The sequence below is a fragment of the Oryctolagus cuniculus genome, chromosome 4, assembly GCF_964237555.1.
Source record: "Oryctolagus cuniculus chromosome 4, mOryCun1.1, whole genome shotgun sequence".
NCBI lineage: Eukaryota > Metazoa > Chordata > Mammalia > Lagomorpha > Leporidae > Oryctolagus > Oryctolagus cuniculus.
This window is the reverse complement of record NC_091435.1, coordinates 150955192-150972750: the sequence shown is the minus strand read 5'-3', so window position 1 is coordinate 150972750 and position 17559 is coordinate 150955192. Positions and strand designations below refer to the sequence as shown.

At 55.2% G+C, this 17559-nt stretch overlaps 1 protein-coding gene and 1 long non-coding RNA gene across 3 annotated transcripts in view; one reads left to right on the top strand and one right to left on the bottom strand.

The window, feature by feature from the left end:
• SH3BP5 (SH3 domain binding protein 5) overlaps positions 1-17559 on the top strand; it is a 57786-nt gene that overhangs the window by 7473 nt on the left and 32754 nt on the right. For both annotated transcript variants that reach the window (XM_008266026.4, XM_002716172.5), the window contains exon 3: positions 14985-15113. Coding sequence is in view for 1 of the 2 variants with exons in the window: in XM_002716172.5 (XP_002716218.2) it covers positions 14985-15113 (129 nt within the window). In the remaining variant the exon portion in view is untranslated. The remainder of the gene's footprint in view (positions 1-14984; positions 15114-17559) is intronic.
• Positions 7553-12292, bottom strand: LOC138849393 (uncharacterized). Its single transcript, XR_011388211.1, has 2 exons — positions 12150-12292; positions 7553-10341 (listed from the first exon to the last, which is right to left on the bottom strand). It is a non-coding gene; the product is annotated as an uncharacterized lncRNA (long non-coding RNA).

Here is a 17559-nt window from a genome sequence, read left to right as displayed (position 1 = left end):
GGCCTTGCCTGTCTGGGCTGGGAGAGTCTTTGTGAACGAACCTGGCACCCTGCCTGGTGAGCTAAGTCCCTTGGGTGCTGGGGTCTATGGCGGATTGTGCACTTAACCGTGGAGAGAGAGGTGCTGGAGGAGGCAGGCACGGCCCTTTGGGAGGCCAGAGAGCCCCAAATCCATTGAGAGGGTCAGCTAACATCCAGAGCAACCTGGGAGTGGAGAAGGACATCCCCTCTGGCACTGCTTTGGTGATAGGCTTGTTGTGAAGGTAAACACACCTGCGGGCTTTCCTGTGCACCTGCTCCCCCCCCCCCCCACCTTGGATGTGAAGTTTGGCCATTCATGGTCGGGCTTAGGGCCTGTGCCTCAGTGGTCCCCACCCCACCACACCGCTCTCCAACGTGAGGGCAAGCACGTAGGTGAATTGGGGAATCATTTGAAACCTGTGGAGTGGCTACGTCACGGGACCCCTGACAAAGCCTGGGTTCTGGAGCCAGACTGGCTGGCTTCAAACCCCTCGCCCGCTGTGGGTCACACAGCCTCTGCACCTCCATGTCTTTGTCTGTAAATGTGTGTTGGCTGTGAAAGAACCAGAATGCGTTTGTTTACTGCCTGAGCCCCGCCTTGTTAGAGTGACTCTTCTGATGTTTGATGTAGGGTGAATGAGTACCAACGGGTTGCTTCTTAACAGCTGAGTGACCTTGGACAGGTTACTTAATGTCTTTGTGTCTTGGTTTCTTTATCCCAGCAGTGGCGCTTAGTGTAAGCCATTAGTCAGTGTGGCTGCCAGGGTTCTGGTATAGGGAGGTGAGGGCTGCGCTGGGGTGGGTCCTGGCCATCTTTGCTGCCTGTTCTGTCTCCTGTCCTTTAATAATGGTAATGACAGCCAGTGATAGTGAGCGTCTACTACGTTGCACAGGTGGACTCATTGAGTTCGCAGCGTCACTTTATGGGTTGGCTGTTACTGCCAGTGCCTTGCGGAGAGTAACACAGAGGCATAAAGAGTATGGGTGTACTCCCTGTGGAGCAGAGGGCCCTGGGAAGGCGTCTGTCCCCGGGCTGACCTTGGGGACAGGTGAGACAACCCCGTGCTGCTCCTTGTTCCCACATAGACCCACACGCTTTATGGAGGTGTTGGCTCATGTTCCGTCCCCCATGGGGTGTTAGCATGTCAAGTGGCCCCCCACATTAGAAGGGATGATGTGTGTTGCTGGTTTTTTGTGCCGCAGTGGGTTAAGCCACTGCCTGCAATGCTGATATTCTGTATGAGCGGCGGTTCGAGTCCCGGCTGCTCCACTTCCAGTACAGCTCCCTGCTAATGTGCCTGGGAAGGCAGCGGAAGATGGTCCAAGTGCTTGGGCCCGTGCCTCCACGTGGGGGACCCGGATGAAGCTCCTGGCTCCTAGCTTTGGCCTGGCTCAGCCCTGGCTGTTGTGGCTATCTGGGGAGTGAACCAGCATATGGAAGATCTTTCTTTGTCATCATCATCCTCCTCCTCCTCCTCTCCCGTCTTCATCCTCTTCCTCCTTCTCCCCCCATAACTGTGCCTTTCAAATAAAATATTGATGTGTGTGGATATATGGACAAATTGCTATGAACTAATTAATGGAAACATTAACTCATGGAGGTATATGTCAAGTGTATGGAAAACCATATGTGCAGGGGCTGGCGCTGTGGCGTAGCAGGTAAAGCTGCTGCCTGCAGTGCTGGCCATCCCATGTGGGCATCGGTTCGAGTCCCGGCTGCTCCATTTCCTATCTGGCTTTGTGCTGTGTCCTGGGAAAGCAATGGAAGATGGCCCAAGTCCTTGGGCCCCTGCACCCACGTGGGAGGCTGGGAGGAAGCTCCTGGCTCCTGGCTTCGGATCAGTGCATGGAAGACACTCTTCTCTGCCTCTCCTTCTCTCTGTGTAACACTGACTTTCAAGTAAAATAAATAAATCTTTAAAAACAAACAAACCATATGTGCAGTAAAAGAATGTGTGCATGTGAGACAGAGGCCTAGACCAGAGTTAACTCCCAGTGTGGGCTGAGGAACGTGGACTGCTCGCTAGCAGTTAAAGGGAAGCAAATGCAAGAAATTGCGAGCGAGACTGGGAATTCCAGACCTTGACATTGCCGTGACATTTCAGTCTGCTGGCTTTTGTTGTACTCCACAATAGCCCTGCCTCACAGCAGTGCGTGGGGAGGTTGCCTCACCGTACAGCCTCAGAAGCACGGCTCGGGGACAATGCTTTCCCTGATGTTACCAGCGGGTCCCTGGTGTTGCTCAGAGTGCTGACGATTTGATTTCTTACTCTTGGCGTTTTCAGAACTGTCTCCAATGAGCACACTTTACAGCTTTCACGGGCAAGGGGGCCGCAGTAGGGAAAGAGGTGGATTTTTATGGAAGGAGTTTGAGGACCTATGCAGGCTGATGGGAAGAACTTGGCGTTGGTGGTTTCTGCCTGGTGTTCATGGGCTTGCTGGGTGAATGAGTGCCTTGTTAGGCTGTGGTCGTGGTCACTCATGGAAGAAGGCAAAGTGCTTTACAGGCTCATTTTGGGATTGTTTAGAGCCAAGAAACCACTCGCTTGCACTCTTTCTTGTAAAATACAAAGAAATCACCAGGTGTTCCAGCTATGGAGAACAGTTAGCTATTCAGTTAGTGTGTGCATTTGAGTGTAAGCATCCTTTCTTTTCTTTTTTCTTTTTTTAAAGATTTGAGAGGCAGAGTCAGAGAGAGAGAGAGAGAGAGAGAGAGAGAGAGAGATGTGTCTTCCATCCACTGGTTCACTCCTCACATGGCCACCATGGCTGGAGCTGGGCTGGTCCAAAGCCTGGAGCTAGGAGCTTCCTCTGTGTCTCCCACATGGGTGGAGGGGCCCAAGGACTTGGGTCATCCTCTGCTGCTTTCCCAGGCCATGGCAGGGAGCTGGATTGGAAGTGGAGCAGCTGGGACTGGAACTGGTGCCCATGTGGGATGGCGGCGTCACCGGTGGCAGCTGCACCTGCTGGGCCCCCGTCAGCCTCCTATCTCAGTGGCTCTCTCACACGTGTTTTTCTTGCGGCCACCTTAGCAAAACCATGTTCATTTGGGCTGTTGGCTAGAACGGAGAAATACCTACCTACTACTGGAATCTGGATTCTATTGCCCCACGCAAATTGAATGTGTCTTCCTCTGGGGTTACAGAGACCCACAAGCTAACGCAGACTGTCCCAGGCCCCTGACAGGAACCCACGGCGCATGTGCAGACTCTTGCCGTTAGCAGCCATTTCTGCCGTCATGTGACTTCCCAGGGTGTCTGTCGCTCCCCCTCTTCGTGGAGGAACGACACAGGACCCTGCGCTGTTCTTTCGTCTGCTCGGCCCTCCCCGGGTTTGCTGCTGGTTCTTCCCGGGTTGGCTACTATCCCTTCCACCTCCGTGGAAGGGCAGTTCCCCCTGGCCGCATTCCCCACTTCCGCAGGGGAGCGGCACACCGCCGGCCGGCTCTTCTCGGGGGCTGCACAGGTGTTCCTTCAGCTAGATGTTCCCCATAGATGTTCCCGGTGCATGCCGTCTCTCTCCTCCTTTATAGTCCTCCTCCGCCAATCCCAACTCTGCTACCCACACGCCGAGTACGCTGCTCTCCTCCAATCAGGAGCAGGTCCTACAGTTTATTGGTTGAACTGGAGGCAGCTGTGCGGAAGCTGTTTACTTCTCTCCCAGCGCCATATTGTGGGAGAGCAGATGCATAGAATAAGTCTTAATTCCAGTAACTCAGTCTAGTCCGGCCTGCTCCCCACAGTGTCTCTCCTCGGAGCGTCCCCATCCCGAAAGAAGACGCGTCGGCTGTGGGGGTGGCCGGAGGTGTTGCTGAGAATCTTCAAAGTCCCGGGTTCACAGAGCGCTGGGGTCCCTGTGGACCGTAGCCTGTCCACACGGAGCTGTTCTGTCCCCTTCTGTGTTGTGGGGATTTGCAGCTTGCGGGGTGGTGCGTGTTTGCCTGGAGGAAAATTAAATCTCTCCTTAGCGGCCGTCCCGGCTGTGTCTGTCCAGGCATGAGCAGCCCATTGACAGCTCGGCATTTCCTTCAAGGAAGCTGGAAAGGTGTTTGTTCTGTTCCTTTGCCGGATTATCTGAGAGATACAGAGGCTGCGGACAGGGAGACAGTGATGGGAATAGCCACCGTCAGTCACCGATGGCCGCAGCCTGGCCCCCTTGCTTACAAACACGGCGACTGTGTGCTTGGCGTCTGATGCCACCGGGGCGTGATGCATGGGCTCTGGCCGTCTCGGTGGGTGCCCGCCCTGGTGTGCGCTGCAGCTGGAGAGCTCGGAGGACCGCGGATCTAGTGTTTTCTTCCTTGGTTTTGGCTGTGCCGGGGTTGGGGGGAAGAGAGGAAGTGAGGGTGTTGGCCTTGCTCCTTGTTCTGGGTTCTGTTTCTGCCAGACCTTTGCGGCTCCCAGCAGCGATCTGTGACTTGGGAGCTGGGAGAGGGCTGGAGGGGTCTCTGCCCAGCGCCTCTCGGTCTGGACGTCTCTGCTGTGGTAGTCGCTGGCCAGCGGGGCTGTGGGCGTCTAGGGTGGCCCTGGCACGTGTCTGTCGTGGACGCTGCCTGGGAGCTCCGCCGAGGTGGTCATCCAGGGTGTGTGACCTTTCTAATGTGGGGTGGGGGTCTCAGGTACCCCATCCTTCCAGGTGGCACTTGGGCCATCCTCTGTTGGTCCAAGCAGGAGCCCACTCCAGTTTGGATTCCTCTTGCTAGGTGCAGTGCCTGGGAACTGGAGACCACCATGCTGCTGGTGACCCTGGCGCTGCGCTGGCTGCGGTTGCGTCCTGAGGGTGTCTTCCTTCCCACTTCCCTCCCTCCCTCCCTCTCTCAGGAAGCTTTCACAGCCACACTCCACTTCTTGGCGGGTGCTTTAATGGTTCACCAGCTGGCCGGGCCAGACTTTCGCTAGGGCTTGGGGTGACGTTAAATAAGCAGGCCCCGGTAAAAAGCAAGGGAACTGTGTTTAGCTGTGCCCTAGGTCTTGCTACTCTGCCCATTTCTTAAAAATGTTGTCTGAGAAAAATTCAGTGGACCGTGGTGCCAAGGGCACAGTAGTGAGGCAGACTTTATAAATTGGGGAGGCGGGGTCTTGGGCAGCCACACACAAGCAGCCTTCTCGCCCCCTCTGGTTTTGCTCGGTCTCCTCTGGGGAGGTGGAGGTCCAGTCAGTGTTGCATTCACTTGCTAGCAGTTGGCTCTGCTCGCCTGGGTGGAACTTGTTAAAAGAAAACCACACTTTCATGCTATGCAACATGGGGTCAGAAAAGTATAGGAAAGGTTTTTTTTTTTTTTTTTTTTTTTTTTCTTTTCCCCTTTGCTAATAGCATCTGAGAGCTGGTTTTGAATTCTGTCTCTTAATCAGCCTGCAGTCATGGCAAATTTGTCTTAGCTTTTCTGGGTTTTCCTGTCCTTTTAAAAGGGGGAGGAAAGGGTTTAACCTTGCTGGGCTGTTAAGGATGAGTAAAAGTTGAGTTAAAGTTGAGTGAGGGGCTGGTTGTGAAGCACGTAGTGTTGGGTTTACCTTTCCCCGCTCTGCCATTTATTGAGTATGGGCATCTACCTAGAAAGAGTGAGCCTGTTATAGGTGAAGTGTTGTGCCGGCTGGTTCACATAATTTGTTCTATTCCCACAACAGCTCTTGAGGATGTTGGCGAGAGAGGAGTGGAGGCACTCATGTTAAGTGACTTCTCCCATGTCCCCCAGCCAGTGGGTGGTGGAGCCAGGATTTTATTTATTAAGAAATTTTTGGTTTACATTTTACTTGAAAGAGAGCCAGCGAGCCAGGGAGAGACAGATCGATTCCCTCTGCTGGTTCATGCTTTAAGTGTCTGGGCCAGGTGGAAGTGAGGAGCCTGGAACTCCATCTGAGTCTCCCACACAGGACCTAAGTACGTGGGCCATCACCTGCTGCCTCCCACGGTGTGCATTAGCAGGAAGCTGGAATTGGGAGTGGAGCTGGGACTTGCACCTAGCCAGCAGCTTGATCTGCCGTGTCAAGAGCCAGGATTGGAATTCAAGAATCTGAAGTTGGAGCCTATGAGCCTAAATAGTTTTTGGGGTGTGTGTGTGTTGGGAGGATGCACAGTCTGAGATCCCCCACCCCCACCCTGGTGAGGTGAAAGATCACTGGCCAAGGACTTAGTGTCTGTCCTGCAACTAACAGGTCCTCAGGAGAGGGCCTCACCTCCCGAGCTGTTAGCTTACTTGCCTGTGAGGCGGGAGCCTCGGAGCCAAGTGGTGTCCAAAGCCTTTTCTAGCTGTGTGTCTGAGATTTTGATTTTTATCTGTCGGCGTGCTGCATACATGACGACTCGCCCTGAGTATCGCCAGTGCTGGGCGCTCCCTGTGGTCAGTCTCTGCTGTCATGGGCAGCCGCTTCTCATTTCTGTCGAAACAGTCTGGCACATCCATGTGGAGAAAGCCCCGGAGAGGCTGTCCCCAACACGGGAAGGAGGAGCAGCCACGCTGTAGGATCTTCTGGGTGCCTTGGTGGCTCCGTTGCACCTGGGGCCCTCCTTCCTTTCCAGGCTGATGGGCTGTCGTTGGGGGTGGGGCGGGAGGAGCTAGCCAGCCTGCCCGGAATGCTGAGCCTGCCGCACAGGGGGCTGCGATGCCGATGCCGGATCTGCCAAGCCTTGCAAGGCTGGCCCCGGAACCCTCCTCCTCCCTGCTTCTAAAGCTCAGTGCTGATTACTAAGTAGACCTTGTGCGTGGGCGGAGACGGCCCAGGCACGGCCCCTGAGGAGCGTGCATATCAGTTGTACACTTTGGAATCTAGTGATTGTGAGGTTTTTTTGTTTTGGTGGTGGCGGGGGAGTGGTTCTTCAAGAAGATAGGTGTTGGGCTTCCTGGCGTAAACATGGAACTAGTCCTCCTGTGGTTGAACTCAGTAAATCACTGTGGTTTTAGTAATTCTGCCTCCTCTTACAACAGAGAATCCTGTGGGTTTAAGAACATGGGTTTGGCTATGGCTGAAAAGGCACTGGCTCTTGTCAGCAAGGCTTGCTCTGTGTGTGTGTGTGTGTGTGTGTGTGTGTTGGGGGTGGGGGTGGGGTAGGGTAGGGGAGCTGTTGGCTGTTTTGAACTTCGGTCCTTGTTCCAGTGCTCAGAGGTTTAAAGGGCTTAGGAGGTTTTCCTTTTGTTTGTGGTGCCCTGGACCTTGGGCTATTGAAACATTCTTTTGTGATTGCCTCACTGCGGTTCTGGTGGCGCAGGCCTGTGTCACATCAACCAAAGTGAGTCTCTTCTAAATGGACAGCGTTCTGTGAAGCGACTCTTATTTAAGAAATCAAGGCTGAGAACGGTTCCAGTTCGAAAGACCCCAGGGGATGTGAGGAGTGAGCCGGGACTGGATGCAGCAGCAGGAAAAACACTCCCCCCACCCCCTTTAACTGTGAAAGACATCAGTGGGACAATAGGTACGGTTGGAAGGAGGATCAGTGCAGAGTGTTGATTCCGTGTGAATGTTCTGATTTTGATGATTGCACTCTGGGTCCCGGGGACGGCGGTCTTATTTTTAGGAAACATGGATGCATCACAATACTTCTGGTGAAGGGCATCATGTCTGCTCCATCTCATCCCCCCGCTTTTATTTTATTTATTTATTTTTTTGACAGGCAGAGTTAGACAGTGAGAGAGAGAGACAGAAAGAAAGATCTTCCTTTTTCCATTGGTTCACCCCCCAAGTGACCACTACAGCCAGCGTGTTGCGGCCAGCGCGCTGCGCTAATCCGAAGCCAGGAGCCAGGTGCTTCTCCTGGTCTCCCATGCGGGTGCAGGGCCCAAGGACCTAGGCCATCCTCCACTGCACTCCCGGGCCACAGCAGAGAGCTGGCCTGGAAGAGGAGCAACCGGGACAGAATCCGGCGCCCCGACTGGGACTAGAACCCGGTGTGCCGGCGCTGCAGGCTGAGGATTAGCCTAGTGAGCTGCAGTGCCGGCCCCTCCCACTTTTTATTTCAAGATTGAAATTACTGGGGCTGGTGCTGTGGTGTAGTGGGTAAAGCCACCGCCTGCAGTACCTGCATCTCATGTAGGCGCCGGTTTGAGACCTGGCTGCTCCAGTTCTGATCCAGCTCTCTGCTATGGCCTGGGAAAGCAGTAGAAGATGGCCCAAGTGCTTGGGCCCCTGCACCCTTGTGGGAGACCTGGAGGAAGCACCTGGCTCCTGGCTCCTGGCTCTTAGCTTTGGATTGGCCCAGCTCCGGCCGATGCAGCCATCTGGGGAATGAACCATTGGATGGAAGACCTCTCTCTGTCTGTCTCTCTCTCTCTGTAACTGTGACTTTCAAGTAAAATAAATAAATCTTAAAAAGACAAATTACTTTGAGTTAAAACTTTTTTAAAAAATTATTTATTTAGAGTTAGAGACAGAGAGACAGAGAGAAAGAGATCTTTCATCTGGCTGCTTCACTCCCCAAATGGTTACAGCAGCCCAGGCCAAAGCCAGGAGACTGGCACTCCATCCTGGGCTCCCTCATGGGTGGCAGGGGCCCAAGGACATGGGCATTCCTCTGCTGCTTTCCCAGGCACATTAGCAGGGAGCCGGATCAGAAGTGGAGCAGCTGGGACTTGAACCGGCACTCATATGAGATGCTGGTGTCATAGGTGGTGGCTTAACCTGTTGTGCCACAACGCTAGCCCCAAATTAAAACTTTCTTCAAAAGTAAAGGCTTTTCTCCATTCTCAGGCCTGCCAGGGGTCTAACTCCATCCCCAGTGGCAGCGCCTCCCTTGGTTACGGAGTTTTAGAGTGGGACGGCCGTGAGGCTCCGGGAGGTGGGGCTGGGTGCTCTCCAGTTCACCTGTTTATTTGGAAATGCTCTGTAGTCAGGGTTCTGACCCCTAGCCCTTCTGCCTGGGAGGACTTCCACACAGCCTAAAAGGCCCCCAGACCATTGTTAACTCCGGCGGCAGTGGTGGAGGTGGGGATGTCCCCATCACCCTCCCCATGAGGAGGGAACCTCTCGGTGAACCAAGGAACCGGGCCAAGGCCGAGCAGTACTGCAGGTCCCAGTGGGGTCAGGCATTGGGATCAGGTCCTATCAGGGAGCTGCCAAGGGGCCCCTACAGCCAGTTAGACCCCCCGCACTTTGTCCCACATCCAAATTGCTGACACTAAAGAAAGGCCCTGGGAGTCTCTGGTATAAGTAACCCAGGGGAGGGAGGCCACCTGACCAGGTCATGCCCTGGCTCGCTCCCAGAGGTGCCTGGCTTGGCTGATGAGCCGTGTGGCGTGTTACTGCAGGCTGAGAGTCAGCGTCCCAGGCCGCCTCCTGTCTTGCTGCGCGCTGGCTTTCTCTCCTTTCTCATCTCTGTCTTTGTCCCTGCCGCTGTCGTGGGCCTTGTCCGTTCCGATCCCTGCCAGAGGGTCTTGTGTCAGGAGCGTGGCAGCAGGTTGGGTCCTGACTGTGGAAGGACTGTCCTCACGTGGCAGCCCTGTGCTGCGGAAGTCAGGGCTTGGGTCGGCAGGAGGCGGGGCGGGCACCCCCAGCTCTCCTGCGGGCACCCAGCCGGAGAACCTCGTCTGTCTTCTCCTGCCTTCCCACTCGTGCTTCTGTCACTGAGGGGCTCATTCACCAGGCTCTTAGGGTCGGATGGGGCCCATGGAGGTGGAAGCGGGCCTGCGCGGTGACCGAGTGTCCAGTCCCATGATCACCTTTATCTGCGGCCCCTCCCCTCCCCCCCTGCTGCTTCCTGGCTTCTGCACCCGCTGGCCTTTCTGGTTTGCCCCACTGCGCAGTCCCTGAATTCCTGCCTCTGCTGTAGAATTCTTCCAGGGCAATGAGAGACACAGAGGCCAGGAGGGGAGGTAGCTGCAGGGCTGGGGGACCACGGCGAGATCTCTCAAGGTGGACATCTGGGGGCTAGGCGTGTGCACCACGTGCAGCTGTGTAAATTCTACTGAAACCCACTGTTCATTCATCTGTAGTGGATGGTGCAGAAAAGGAACACATCCAGCCTCGCCAAAGGTTCCGTCGGCCAGCCCTGGAGAGCACTTACGCGCTGTCGCCAGCACTGAAGTGGTTGCTGTGTGTGTTCAGTGGCTGCTCAAGTGAACCTCAAGAACACGCGGGCCGGGTGAAGAGAAAGCATTGCAGGTGCTCCGCCACCGGCCGCTACCTTTTGCAGCTTTTTCCAGAATTCCGGCACGCTCTGCGCGAACGTAGATGTTGCTGCCGTCTGTGTCGAGAGCAGTACTTCTTCCATGCAGTCATTCTGCGGCCGCCATTTTTTTGCCACTTGCTGGTGCTGTGTGGGCTGTTTATTCCAAATTGTCCTTTAAACGGATTTATTTATTTTCTTGTACTGCAGTAAGTTTGAACAGGAGACTCTGGAAAACCATCAGAGGAAAACATCTTTAAAGCAAACTCTTTTTAAGGCAGAGCGAGAGCGAGAATGAGAGAGAGAGTGAGCCAGTCCAGTCTTCTGTCTGCTGGTTTGTACCCCAGAAGGTCAGGGGACTGGGCCAGGCTGAAGCTAGGAGCCTGGAACTTCATGCAGGTTTTCCATGTGGGTAGCAAGGGCTTAAGTAGTTGGACCATCATCTGCTGCTTTTCCAGACCACATTAGCAGGGAGGTGGATCAGAAACGGAGCAGCTGGGACTTGAACCCGTGCGCCCATGTGGGATGCTGGTGTCATGCCATAATGCCAATCCAAAGCAAGCCTTTTATTAGAGATTAATACACTGGAAGTGCCCAGCACCCTGGGGCAGAGCACCCTGTATGGTTCCCAGTGGCTGCCTAGCTTTGCTTTTCAAATCCTAGCACCGCCTCCTGTGTGGGAGGCTTGCACGTGCACTTGAGGGGGTTGGGGAGGTGAAGACTATGGAATACACAGTGGCCTGCACGGAGCCTTTCTGAGTGACAGCCGGAAGGAGAGAAGCTCTGAGGAGTCACTGATCCTGTAGGGTTCCGGAGCAGGCGGGGGCGGGGGGCCACTTTGCTGGCCCCTCCCCTTTACACTCGTGGTAATCACCCCGTGCCTCAGAGAGCTTTTTATTAGTAATTTTTGTTAGTAATTACAGTGTGCGCCCTGTAAGAAGTGAGAACTCAGGTGTGCATTCGCTTGAAAAGGACGCCTCAGCCTAAAATGAAGGATTCCGTACACTTGCAGGTCTCTTGAACGTCTGCTTTAGTAGAACTGGGGTCTCAGGTGACTTCAGTTTGTGGAAAAATGCAATTATAAAAGACGAGTTCGTTTTGGTGCCACAAGAATTTGAAATCCATGCATCGTTTTTTCATAATATATATTCTGTGAACTTCTTAGAGATTTCTTCTATGTGTGGCTTTCAGATTTTTTGTGCATCAAAATAAAGTTATCTTTAAAAAATTTATTTACTTGATAGGTAGAGAGAGAGAGTAAGAGCTCCTGTTTGCTGGTTTACGCCCCAAGTGCCCCAAACAGTCCGGCTGGTCAGGCTGAAACCTGGAGCTGGGAACGCAGGCGGGGTCTCCCCTGTGGGTGGCGGCAGCCCAGTCTCTTGCGTCATTGTTGCTGCCTCCCAGGGTCTCCACTGGCAGGGAGCTGGACTCAGCAGAGCTGGGGCTGGAACTGGGGGCGGCGTCTCCTCCACCAGGCCAGATGTCTCCCCCAGAACTCGCCTCGTAGCTCCATTTGCCACAGCCTTTTGCAGCGTCCACGTGTCTGCTTCTGTGTCCGTCCCTGCAGGCTGCGTGTCATACAGCCTCTGGAAAGCCCCATCGCGCGCTCACGGGGGAGAGTGCTGACCAGAAAGGCGAGTGCGTCTTCCTCTTCAGCGAGAAGAGCTTCCCCTTTGTAGATTCCCCTCCGCGGTTCCCTGGGACCCTGCTGGGGGAGCCCATGGTGCCGTGAAAGGCACGCAGGACGGAGCCCAAAATGTGTGCTTTTGTGGAAGGTCTGATGCTTAACTCCCATGACCTCAGGCAGAGTTACAGAGAGAGAAGGAGAGACAGAGAGAGAGAGATCTTTGATCAGTGGTTCACTCCCCACATGGCCATGTTGTCTCCCATGGGTGCTGATGCCCAAGGACTTGGGCCATCTTCCTCTGCTCTCTGTGTATCAGCAGGGAGTGGGATTGGAAGTGGAGCGGTCAGGATTGCAGGCCATAGCTTAACCTGCTGTACTGCAGCGCCAGGCCTCCTCTCTGGGGTTCTTACCTGCGGGCTGGGGGTAGTGGTTCTGGCTGAGCCAGTCCGACAGAGTTGTTCTGAGGTGCAGCTCACAAATGGAGAGCTGTGCCCGCAGAAACGGCATTGCTAAGTGCCCTCCAAAGCGTGCCATCATCTCTGATATGCAGGGCAGTTATTTTTAAAAAGCTGGCGTCCTCATCTCCGAGGACAGCGTGGGGAAGGGAGAGGCGGTCATTCTCAGTTTACAAGTGAGGTCACTGGGGCGGAGGCGGAAGGCAGGGACTCCGCCCCGCGGTGCTGCCAGCCGGTGCCGGGTCTCCTGTGTCTGAGGCACTGCTTTCGCTGGCATTCCTTTGTCACACAGGGCTGTTTCTGACGCAGTGACACGCGCACGGGGAGGCCGTGCCACCTCAGCAGCTCTTGGCTTGCTCACAAATTGTCCTCGGCCCGAGTCACAAGTGGATGAGACAGTTTTTGGCATCTAAGAGCCATGGCCTCATGCAGCCGAAGGGAACGGTCTCAGGGCTCCTTTGAGGGCTGGTGTTAAAGACCCACAGGTCAACAGCTCTGACCCAGGAGAGAGCCTGTTTTCCTGGGCTGGCGAAAGGTCTGCCTGTTCTTCTGCGAGGAGTTTGCGCTTTGGACCCTCCCCACTCTGCGGGTGGTTTCCCGGGGGGGTAAACAGCCTGCTCTCCTCCCTGGACATGTGTCCTCCCTCTCAGATCTCGGGGGACACATGTCCTTGTAACTGTGAGAGACAAAGAACCACAGTCCGGTCTTTTCCTTGAACTAGGAAGGAAAAAGCATGTGTCTGATTGGGGCAGGCTGTCGCTGGCATAGATTTAAAGAGAGGCTTTATAGGGGCCGGTGCAGCAGCATAGCGGATTAAGCCATCCCCTGCAGCGCCAGCATCCCCTGTGGGTGCCGGTTTGAGTCCTGGCTGCCCCATTTCTGATCCAGCTCCCTGCTAACGCACCTGGGGAAGCAGAAGATGTCCTAGGTATTGGGCCCCTGCTCCCATGTGGGAGGCCTGGATGGAGTTCCAGACTCCTAGCCTCCGTCTGGCCCAACCCTGGCTGTTGTGGCTATCTAGGAAGTCAACCTGCGATGGAAGAGCTCTCCCTCTTTCTGTAACTCTGCCTTTCAAATAAATAGATAAATAAATAAATAAATCTCTTTTTTTAAAAGAGGCTTTATAACTCTGCTCTTGAACCCCAGCTTTACTGGCAGGCCCCCCAGCAGCTGGCCGGATCCAATCACATCACGGTGCTTTGCTGCGGTGGTAGTGGGGGTGGTGTGGGCCGCCCCCTCCCTACCTGGAATAGTATGACCACCCTGAGGTATATTTTTCAATCTCATGTTTTCCTTAAGGCTTAATTGCAGGGGGCAGGAATCTGATTTCAAATGGCTGCTTTCACAGTGTAACAGGTTATTCTGGTAGCACATCAGCCACCTTTGCCTGAGGTCCCCAAGGGTTTACTTAATTAATTTATTTTTTTAAGTTTATTTTTATTTTATTTGGCAGAGAGACCGACCCAGAGGAGTCTTCCATCTGCTCCCAAATGCTCACAATCACTGGTGCTGGCCCAGGCCGAAGCCAGGAGCCCTGTGATTCCATGGGTACACAGTTTTCACGTGGCCCATGGACCACGGGTGCTGCCTGCAGGCAGCTGTCCAGTCTCCGGGCAGCCCCTGGGCGCGTGAGCACGTGGTGTTCCCTTATCTTGAGGATCCATTTCCTTTCTTGCAAACTGGTTTGTGGTCCCGTGTGTGCACACACCCTGGGTGTGGCTTCGTCAGGGGGGTGCCAAGGAGACGAGAGGTGGAGGGGATGTGGAGTCAGACGTACAGACCTGACCCGTGTGGGTCCTGCCGGATGACAGACTGGATTTCTCTCTCTTTTATGTCTTTCTCTTTTAAATTTGAAAGAGTAACAGAGAGAGAGAGAGAGAGAGATCTTCATCTGCTGGTTCGCTCTCCAAATGTCCCTAACAGCCAGGGTTGGGCCAGAAGTCCAAAACCCAATCTGGATCTCCCACACAGGTGGCAGGGCCCCAAATGCTTGAGCCAGGACTGCTGCGGGAAGCTGGAGTCTAAAGAGTGGAGCTGGGACTCGAACCCGGAACTCCGACACGGGCTGCAGTTGTCTTAGTCATTGTACCACGTGCCTCCCCCCATCTGGTTTCTTGACTTTTCTGGTGTAACTGAGCCCAGCACAGCCCAACCGCTGGTTCTTCCCTTCCAAATGCTGTCAAGCCCACGTTGCTGTCCCCAGGGTGAGGGGCTACCGTAGCTCTGGCCATTTTCCACACTCCACACCCCGCGCTCCCATCTCACTCATTTACCAGGCTGCTCCCCCTCCCTCTAGGCTGAGCCAGGACCTGCAGCCTGCCTGGGTCTGGGTATTGCCTCTCTCACCCCAAGTGCCCATGCACATTTCAGGTTTCTGTTTGGATACTTTCTAGAAGTTTCCATGAGTCTCTCTCCAGAACCTCGTCTTGCTGAGGTCCTCTGCCGCTGGGTTCCGTGACCCCTGTGCTGTTTCCATCCCGATGCTGACTTTCCTGCAGTGGCCTGTGGTGCTCGCCTTACCCGCTGTGCTACACGCAGGAAATTTGTACTGAGTGTGGAATACTGACTGTGTCCCTTGTGTGGGTGAAGACTTCGTGGAGCACAGGCCATTGTACCGTCATGGAAAGTGCCTTCGGATGGTGCTGGTGGGGACGCTGTTTTGTCAGGGTGTGAAGTTAGGGGCTTGGGGGTTGGGTGAAGTCCCGCTTGGCGATCCTGGTAGGGGGAGCAGGTGTCCACAAGTCCTTTCTTCACCCTGACCTCTGTTTGCTCCATGTCCCCTGGCTGCAGGATGCTCGCCAGAAGTTCCGCTCGGTCCTGGTGGAAGCGACGGTGAAGCTGGACGAGCTGGTGAAGAAAATTGGCAAAGCCGTGGAAGACTCGAAGCCCTACTGGGAGGCGCGGAGGGTGGCGAGGCAGGTACGGTAGCCCTGCAGGGCCTCTCCCCTGCCTCTGCCTGGCGCCTGCGTGCTGTGACACTGCTGTGACTGTGTGCACGGCCACGTGGGATCTGCCCCGTTCCAGATCGTGATGCTATAAATAGGGTGGGTGCTGGCATTTGGATGACCTGCAAGTGGGCACCCCCATGGCCGCCCGAGTGGGAGCCTGGTCCACGTCCCTGGGGGCTGGGCCTGCTTCCCGGAATACGCAGCTGCACCTAGAACGTGAGGCTGGCTTCTCCTGTCCCAGTGACTGCCTGTCAGGTGGCAGGAAGTATACTCCTGAGACATTGGTTCTGTGTCCTTCCAGCCCAAATATGCAGATAAGGGCCCCAGGGGCGTGGCAAGGGGAGCTGTGGACATCAGCCTGGTTTCAGAGCTTGTCCTTTGGTGGCCTCTTAGGTGACACAGTGGATGGCTTTGCCACCTCCCAGCCTCTGATCACCCAGCCTTGTGAAAGGGGCTGAGAAAGAGCCCCCAACAGAGACCCCAGCGCCTGCTACGTGCCATGCCCGGGCTGGGGGCTTTGCCCAGACCTTTACCATATTGTCGGGCTAGGTAGGGGAGTCACTGGTGGGGTGAACGCTTTGGAAATGAAGCCCCAGAAATCCAGAAACGTGTTAGGCGGGGAGTCGTGGAGGGCGAGGAGCCAGCCCTGCCCTTTCCGTTTCTCATCAGGGCACCCCTGGCTGAGGTCCTGGCGAGGTGTTTGGGTTTTGCACTCAGAACTCTGAGCTGAGCTAGATGTGAGGTGTCTGGTGGAGCCGTGCCAGGCAGGGTGCCTTTACCCCTGGACGGAGTGGCTGCCTTGAACCCTCCTTCCTGTCCTGACCTGGAAAACCGGGCTGGGCGACCTCAGAGTGCCAGCGACCTGCTCCTTGGTTGCAGCAGGCTCTGAGCAGCCACTTCCTCTTCCCGCCTCCCTCTCGTGGCCTCCAGTGCTCCGGGGGGAAGAAACCCTTCCCCAAAGCTGCTGCAGCTCCGACGCTGCACGGCGTGCCTGTCCCCAGAGTCGCTGAGATGTCCCCACGTGGGGTAGTCAAGGCAGCCTCAGTCTCTACCCGAAATTCAAGTAGACAGGGCCCCCCGTTAGGCTTAAGCCATCTCTGATCACTTAAATGTCAGGTAAATCCTGAGGAGACCACGAAATCTGTTTTCCTGAAAGTTTTTAACGCTTCAATTTATCGCCATCTGATTCTTTTTCACCCACGGGTAGCTGCCGGTTGAGTGCCTCTCGTTAGCAATTCGAAGTCTCCAAAATCTTAAACTTGTTGAGTGCGAACAGGTTGCCACCAGTAGAATATTCTACACTCCCAAACTCAGCTTCATGCACACGTTGATTAAAAGTAGCACGTGAAATTACTTTAGGCTCGTAGGCTCGGGTGTACGTCGTCTGTGAAACATAAATGGGTTTTGTGTTTAGACTTGGGTCCCCTCCCCGAGGTACCTTACTGTGTGCCTGCAGGAATTCCAGAATCTGACCATGTGTGGACGTCAGCGTTTTGGATAAGGACTACTCGGCCTGTGCTGCAGACCCGTGTGAGACTGTCCTGTGGCAGCGGCCTATGGAGGCTGGCGGTGGCCTCCACACCTGCTGTGTTCCTGCCTGCTCCCTCGAGCTCCGATCTCGGGGCAGCGGGAGCTCAGGGACTGTGTGGTCAAGGCCTCTCGGGGTTGGCGCTCTGAGTGAGCCGCTGGCCCTGGCTGCCGTCGGACGCTGCCCTCTGTGGCTGCACTGACGTCACGCGTGCCCCCTCTTCCAGGTCTTTCGACTTCCTGTTGTCCTCTGGTGGCCGTGGTGTCCCGACCCTCGTGTTTCTCATGGCCCAGTCTGTCATCTCCTTCACATTTTTCTTTCTGTATTTTTTTTAAAGATCTATGTATTTATTTCAAAGGCAGAGCAGCACTCAGACACCCCCACACACACCCACACCCACCCTCAGAGATCCCTGACATTTGTTGATTCATGCCTGAAATGGCTGCAATGGCTGCGGTGGTACCAGGCTGGAGCCAGGAGCCAGGAGCTTCCTCCAGGTCTCCCACGTGGGTAGGGGGCCCAAGCACCTGGACATCTTCCACTGCTTTCCCAGGTGCATCAGCAGGGAGCGGGATGGGAAGTGGAGCAGCCGGGATGCGAATGGGTGCCCATATGGGATGCTGGCAGTGTCACAGCTAAGGCGTAACCCACTGTGCCACAGCCGCCTCTCCTTCAGGTTTCTGTTCAGAAATGTGGCTGGGCTCTGCCAGCCGCCTCCCCCTCCCTTGAGTGGGCTCCGGCTTCCTCCCCGGGAGCACTTCTCACGCCTGCCAGGTTTGGGGAGGGTCCTGTCCACGGCAGCGCTGCTTCTCAAGGACGCAGAATTCTGTCTGCTGGCTGCGATGCCGGCATTCCGGAAGCCCTGGGGGACTGAGCAGATGGATGAACG